Source organism: Pteropus vampyrus, unplaced genomic scaffold (assembly GCF_000151845.1).
Source record: "Pteropus vampyrus isolate Shadow unplaced genomic scaffold, Pvam_2.0 Scaffold19, whole genome shotgun sequence".
Taxonomy (NCBI): Eukaryota; Metazoa; Chordata; class Mammalia; order Chiroptera; family Pteropodidae; genus Pteropus; species Pteropus vampyrus.
Genome location: NW_011888800.1, coordinates 7,596,006 through 7,603,634, shown reverse-complemented (window position 1 = coordinate 7,603,634; position 7,629 = coordinate 7,596,006). Strand labels below are relative to the sequence as shown.

The following is a 7,629-nucleotide window of genomic DNA, read 5'->3' as shown; positions in this document are numbered from 1 at the left end:
GCAGTAAGTGGTCCACAAATGTTTGTGCCACTTTATTATTACTTAACTACTACACATCATTACATCTTCTGGAAATCAAAAGCACTATTAAGATACTGCCTGGTTCTTTTAAAATATTGATTATCAAAATGGAATGTTTTCAGAAAATGTATCACATCAGCCCCGGGTGAGGGACACTTCATAAAAGCTTATGTGAGGCTCTTGGGCTGAACCAGCACATGTCTGCAGGTTCCATGTGAAATGCAGAAGGCAAAGCATGGATACACTTCATGTCAGTCACTCGGGGAAGTAGTAGGAAATCCATCTACTAGATTTGAGACAGCAAATCTGTGCTTGGAAACATTTCAGCAGACACACATAGGAAGGGAAGGCCTGACCCACAGCTTACTGCGATCTACCCAAAGCCAATAACCTTGCTTATCACCTTGCTTTCTTAGAGCATAAAAGTAAGACAGGATTGCTTTGACAACATTGCATTAGAGTTTTTTCTGATTACAGTATATTTAAGAAAATGTGTGGTTCTAACCCGTAGAGTATGAGTCATACCTCTACAAGGGGTCTCAAAGCTGACTTGTGTTCTATACTCCTTTCTAAACCCCCCAGCCCCTCATATGTGTTTTCTTCCCCAGAGTGGAGCCCAGCTTTTCACACTACCCCAACTACCCCTTCTCGGGGTGCCTCCTCTTCCCTTCCCCCTCCTTTCCCGCTTCCTCTTCCCCTTTCTCCTTGAATTAGAATATTTGTGTCCTCCTCTTCCCCTCTCCTCTCTCACTCCCTTCCTCTCTCTCCCTCCCTCTCTTCCTCCCCTCCTCTCACTCCTCCCTCTCTCCTTTCCCCTTCTCCCCTCTCCTCCCTCTTCCCCTCTTCATCTCCTTCTTCCTCTTCCTCTTTTTTCTGCAGTTACTCTCCTGGCCCCTCAGCCTGCTCCCTTGTCTATTGTGTGCTAACTTTACCACATCTGAACTGCATCTCGTTTTGTAGCTCACACATTTTACCTCTGCTGTTGTGTCAGGAGCCATGGGAGTTATTGAAACGTCACTGTGCAGAGGAAGTGGACAGATTGTAAATTTTTGAATCCCTCTGTTAACTTCACGCTAAAATCCAGGGGTCTTGTGTTTCAGAAATATTGATATTGAGTGCGAGCTTTTGGTTTTGGAAAAATATCAGCCTCTCCCAGGAATACTTTACATCAAGTAGTTCCACATATGTGCAGTTTTTCAGCGTTGGCAAATGTCTCCAGCCATCTGATAAAAAAGATGGGACTATGTTAAGAGACCGAATCATTACTGACAAGAAATGCGGTCCACCAGAGACATGCTCGGAAACCCGTTCCTACCCCCAATTCGAGAGAATTGAATGTGGTGGTTTTTCACTGTGAACTTACAAAGAATGTTTAGTGATCTCAGTGCATTCTATTCTCACAGATCTGCTCTCTCTGAGTATTGGGCAGTGGGGTTTATTTCAAGGTAGAGGGTGCAGGAGGGACTGGAGAAAATCAGAAATGAAGGGCTTCTCTTAAATTAACTTGACCCTTTATTTTTCACGTTATGAGATTTTCAGCATTATGGGTTGAGTTCTACTCAACTGACATCAGAACTATTAGGTTGCAGTCTCCAGCCAGTCGTGCATTTGAGGCATGACCCCAAGATGCCATCCATAACTGCTTTGTGCTTCAATTTTTCTAGCTATAAAACGATCAGATCTTTCTTACATCTTCCCGGGCTGACTTGAAAATCTAGGAAAGAATATGTAAGAAACTTATCCTAAACACCTTCAAATAAAGTTATTTCAAAATGTCAATAGTTGGACCTTTTGCTCAGGGCTGTCCACCCCTGCCCATCGGGCTGCTCCCACGTCCTTTCTGTGGCTGTGCTGTCCACACATGCACTGTGAAGGCTGGGCAGGCCTCCTTGTCCTGCATTCCCAGCATATTTATTTTCTGAGTAATCCTACCAGTTCCACTCAGTGGAAGAATTGAGCTTTCACCGAGGGTTTTCAAGCTTTCTGCCCACACAGACATTGGCAATATAGGAAAGGCGAGGCACTCTGCAGTTTCCTCCCTAAAATATGCAAATGCCTAACAGATCCACCTGGGCTCTGTTACCTGGGGTGGAGGAAACAAAGCATTTCCATCTGCCACTCTAGAGTTACACAGTGTGAGAGCTAAAAAGGACCTCACTAGCTCCTGGTCTAACTGTCTCCATTTATATATATGAGGAAACTGAGGCCCAGAGTGGGGAGCCTTTGTCCAGGGTCCCACAGCAATTTATTGGCAAAGGCTGAGCCAAACCTGAACCCAGGTCTGCTGACCCACAGGCCACACTTTCCCTCATCTCATTTGTCCCTCATTTTAACCTCAGGGGAAGCGAGATGAGGAGGAGAAGATAGTATCAGGGAAGTGATGGACAAGGGAGGAGGCTTGGAGAAGTTTGGCAGGGCCCTCTTAGGGCACCCCCAAGACTCAGAAGCACCTGGAGGATTTGGGGAGTTGCCCGCAGGTGCCTGCTCCACCCTGAGCCTGAAGCTATAGTGGGCACCAGGTGGGGTGCTGAGTCCTGGGTCATCAGACAGTGAAAACAGACCCCAGTACCTTCACTGACATATCAGGAGTAGGCAGGGGCTGGACAAGGAGCTCAGGATGCTCAGCCCAGTGTGGCAGTGACCCTGAAGGAGGTGTGGGATCCCTGGGAGGAGAAGCTCGGGACACTTGGCAGAGGAACAGCATGGAGGAGGCATAGGTGAGACAGATGGGCTTTGGAGTCAGGCTGACCTGGGTTTAAAGACCAGCTCTGAGTGACGCTAAGCAAGTCACTTAAACTCTCCGAGGTTAATTGTAATTTCTTCCTCATGAGGTTAAAATGAGGGACAAATGAGATGATGTTGTAAAATACCTAAGTATTCAATAAGTGTTCGCTAAAATCATAATTAGCAGCAGGGGATTCAGTGGCAGGTAGCAGGAGGTGCCAGCACACCCTCCCATTCCTGGTATCTAGTCTCTGTAGCACCAGTGGGATGCCAACAATCCCCTCCAAGCCCCCGCTTTACCACAGATGATGTCAGTAGCCCACAGAGGCCAAGGAGCTCCGTAGTTAGTACAATTTCTGACCCCACCTTTGATCCTTTTCTTCCAGGTTCATGTGCTCCCAGCTGCCCAATCAGGTCCTGAAGAGTATCAGCATCATTGACAGCCCTGGCATCCTGTCTGGGGAGAAGCAGCGCATCAGCCGAGGTCAGTGCCCACCCCGCCCCACCACTCACCCGGTGTTGTCCGACGCTCTCTCTGCTGTTGGCGGAGGGTTTCTGTCCCCATCAGATTCTCTCCATGCTCCAGGACACCCTAAGCATCCCTGGGCATCCCCGGGATACAGAGCTAAAAAGCCCCCAAGAAGTAACCAAGAAGTCATAGCATCAAAGGCTCTGCCATTTCATTGGAGAAACTTGCCAGAGCCTTAGCCATAACCTCTTAATGCCTTTAAACACTGTCATCTACTACTAGGACCCACCTCAGATGAATCTTCAGATTTTAAGAGGAGACATATCACTGGCTAACCATTCACTTGGACACATATGTCAAAAAATAAAGGAGGCAAGCTAGTGACCAGGGAGAGGGGCCTTTGCAGCTGCTCTCCCTTCCCCATTGGCACATATTCCGCCCAGTTGCCTCTGCAGCATCCTTCCATTGAATAAGCCTTTATTGGTATCTGCTTGGCACCAGACACTGTACTATGAACTGGGGGTTCAGCAAATACAGGTGCAGTTTCCACCCTTAAGGAGCTTAACGTTCTAATGAGGAAGACAGACATTAATCAACTTACCACAGAAATAAGTGGAAAGTGCGGGCCGGGATAAGCATTCTGAGATGGGGACTGTGTGTAAGGTATAAGGAGACCTGGCCTGGCCTTGGGGTGTTGGGAAAGGCTCCCCAGAGGGCATGCATTTGAGCCAGAATCTGGAGGCTGACTAGGTGCTACCTAAGGGCAGCTCTGGAGTGGGGAAGGAGAGATTGACTGTGACGTGTTCAGAGATCGTTGGAGAATAGAAAACGCTTCTGGAGAACAGCGGTCTGGGTTTCTTCAGCCTTCAGAAGACAGTAACTGTTTCCAGCCCCTTGCCTGTGGTTAAACGAATGGGCCCGCTCTCTCTCCCACCCTTTTAGAGAAAGGGACCGTCTGGGGCAGAGCAGAAGACACAGTTTACTTAGAAAATTCCTGACTGGGAGGGCACTGCGATGGATTCCTGTGGTCATAGACACAGGTGAAGTTCCCTTCACCTTGGCTCTTAAAACAAAAGATAGTTCCAGGCTTGCTGGGAGGAAGAAGATGGAGCCGATGAATTGCTGCCGTCACTTCTCACTGATACCTCCTCACCACCCCTTGAACAGCAAGTCAGCAAAACTGTGTTCAGAAGTGTTAGCTTGCCAAGGTTGAGCAGTAACCTGTCGGGGGGTCACAGCCATGGCTTATGGCCAACAGGGCGAAAACTCCCTCGGCGTCTCTGAAGCAAAAGTACAGTTACAGAGGCCAGAAAGAGCTCGAACGCAAAGGTACCATGGCAGGAGTACATAATGGGCTTCCTTGGTCTGTACACCCTCCTTTCTGATGGCATTTCAGAAGCACTGACTGCGTAGTCTCCATGGACTCCCCCAGAGCCTTGCTGTCTGTGCCTTCACTCATTTGCTCAGGGACTTGGTTGGCCATTAGACTGCCCTGAGGCCTCCAAGAACATTGCAATTACAGAAAAAGTCAGGTTATTACTAGTCTTTTCTCATAAATATCTTTGATGGTTTATTTTCTGTTATAAAAGTAATGTTTATTATAAAGCATTCAAACAGTGAATAGGGGTATACAAAAATCTCTGTCACAAATAACAATTTTTAATGGTTTTCTCTGGCTCCTTAGAGACTTTTTCCTATACATGGACAACACATCATTTTTAACAGAAATGCAATTACCATGCACATTTTCTACAACTTGATTTTCTCCATAATAGTCTCCCTCAGACATCATTCTTCCATACCCCTACATTCAAATTACTTTATTCCTTTTAACAGCTGCTTAGGTTCCATCAAAGGGACAAAACATAGTTTATTTAATTTGTGGATATTGTGATGATTTATAATTTTTCACTCTTACAAATAGCGAAAGATATCCTTTTTTATATTGATGCCTCACTGCCAATAAATTTTTTTAAGAGCCAGTTTAGGACCATTAATTTGGCCCCATGAAAGTTGCTCTGCAGACAAAATATTTTGTTTTCGGAGGAAGATAAAGCGAACCCACGTTCCACAGCTTTTCCGAGCTGCCCGTTTCACTGCTTCTACATGTCTAACTGAAGCATGCTAGAGAAACATGTGATCCTTGTGATAAATATTTCTTTTTACCTCTAAATTTTAAGACCTCAAGGTTTTAGCTTCAGCCTTATCCATTGCTTTTCATTGGTAGGCGTTTGGCTAGTTCTGATTATCCATATCCTTCAGGGTTTTTCCTTTGATTAGTAATTATAAATGTCTTTCAAACTGTAGCTCCTGTACAGCAGAGTAGCGTGGCATGATCCTTTCAGGACGCTTTGAAGATCAGTTCTTTTTAACACTTTATAATAATCTGACTCATATCCTGGTCCGACTTACTGCGACATTACTTACTCACATCCTATGCACAGAAATAGCACGTATGGTTCCAACCAGTCAGCCAGTCCCTGCCATCCTGACAGACAAAGCAGCTGGTGAGGAAGGACCAAGAATTGCAAACAGTGACAGCACTACGCATGCAGCCAGAGTTTCCAAGCTTGAGTTTCACGCCGTGGGTGGGCACAGTTGGTGGTTGGAGTCACTCAGCTGACAGTTCCAACACACTAACCCCAAAGAATATGTACTGTTTTAAAGAGGCTTCAGCTTAAACTATTACAAACAGCACTACATTCTTACACATGCTCATATCTGCTTCGATTCCTTCAGCTTCATAAATCACAGCACCACCTTCATTTATGTCAATATGGAAGGAGGTACAGATTTTGACCCCCACAGAACATTTGAAACATCCACATTGACTTGACCAGTGGAGCTTTGCCTCTCTTGTTTTCGTCCCTTAGTGCAATTGAGCAGTCTCATCAAGTAGGTCCCTCTTGCACGTTTAAGGCATATCCTCAAAGTGTGTGTTTACGATAGTGGTATGAGAACAGCCACCATGTGTTGAGCTGTGTGTCTACACTATGCTCATCATTTAAGATTTGCTATCTAAGTTAAACCTGCACACAGTCACACACAAACAGAAGCTAAGCCCTGGCCAAGGAAACCCCCTCACCTTCACTCCTCCTGGAAACCAGAGCCTTCTAGTGATTGTGAGAATTCTTTGCCCAGCTGCTGAGCAAATAGGTGACTGAGCTTGGCATCTGTACAGAGTAAAAACTGTTGACAAGATGCCACTTTTGGAGAACAGGCTCAGAATGAGTGCTTCAGGCAGTTGCTAAAGCCTGAAGCTATAGTGTGAATCCAGTCTACCCTCTGGCCTTCAGGGCTATGCAGCCCTGGCTGAGAGCATGCTGGACAGACAGTGCATCTGCAGGAGGAGGTGGTGAGTGCGTGGTGACTGCTGAGTACCTCCAGCAAGACCTGTTAACTTCAACACAGAGTTCTCCTCATCAACATGGGACAAGTCAGATGGAAAGTGTGGGGTGGGGGGTAGAGCATTGTACTGCTTTGCTGGAGGTTGAATGGGGAAGGAGGACTTGAACTGGGAGAGCCGGTATCACATCATCACTGGCAGGTACCCCCAGTGCATTGCCCAGGCATCTCAGAGCTCTGGGGACCAGATGGCCTAGTGAGGGTGTATCTTCAGAAAAGAGTCCCGATGCCTTAGTGGTGAAGCAAAACTGGGGACTCTGAACCTGAGGTTCAGTCACATGTCTCAGCTCACCTGTGACCCATTCTTCCTCGTTCAGGCTTCTCTCTAATGACAGCATAAGCCTGGTTTCTTTTTATTCTGTGCTGAGTAGAGTGGGCAAGTGTGGTTACAAGGAGGACATGGCATTTCACAGTCATTGCTCTTGTCTAAGCCAAAGTCATAGGTGATGAGAAGAAACACTTGACATTTCTACATGAGGTGTTAGGTTTGAGGCATAACCTGGCAAACTCACTCTTATGTTAGAAGTGACCTATACCAAAAGAATGTGTCTTAGCACAGCCTTCTCATCAGCAGAATCTTAACACTTACCCTAGAAGTCAAGTCACTGCATTCCTTGCCTCCCTGCTGTGTGCTCCAGAATAAATCCAGAATTCAGAGTCAGCATTTGAGGGGAGTCAATCTGTTCTGTAAATAAAATCCACTAGAGTAATTGATTTTGGAGCAATTTTTAGTATACTAATTCATATGGAAACCTGTTACTCTTCAAATTTTCTTTTGTTTACTTACAGTTGGCAGAAAATTTTTAGGAACAGAAAATTGAGCTTAGTTACTAAACTGTAGCTCTCTTGGCTAACATAAAGAATTCCCATCAAAAAATTTAAATCATTTCTTCAATTAAAAAATGAATCCCATCAAGCAGGAATTAAGAACATTATGTTTATCATAATTTTATTCTAATCAAGTAATAGCTACCTAAAAGTCTTACAAACTTTTTCTTGATTCTTTTCTT

General features: G+C 45.5%; 1 protein-coding gene across 1 annotated transcript in view; it reads left to right on the top strand.

Annotated features, from left to right (window-relative positions):
- EHD4 (EH domain containing 4) overlaps positions 1–7,629 on the top strand; it is a 68,019-nt gene that overhangs the window by 22,243 nt on the left and 38,147 nt on the right. Inside the window, exon 3 of the mRNA XM_011354965.2 lies at positions 3,132–3,229. Within this exon, the coding sequence (XP_011353267.1) occupies positions 3,132–3,229 (98 nt within the window). The remainder of the gene's footprint in view (positions 1–3,131; positions 3,230–7,629) is intronic.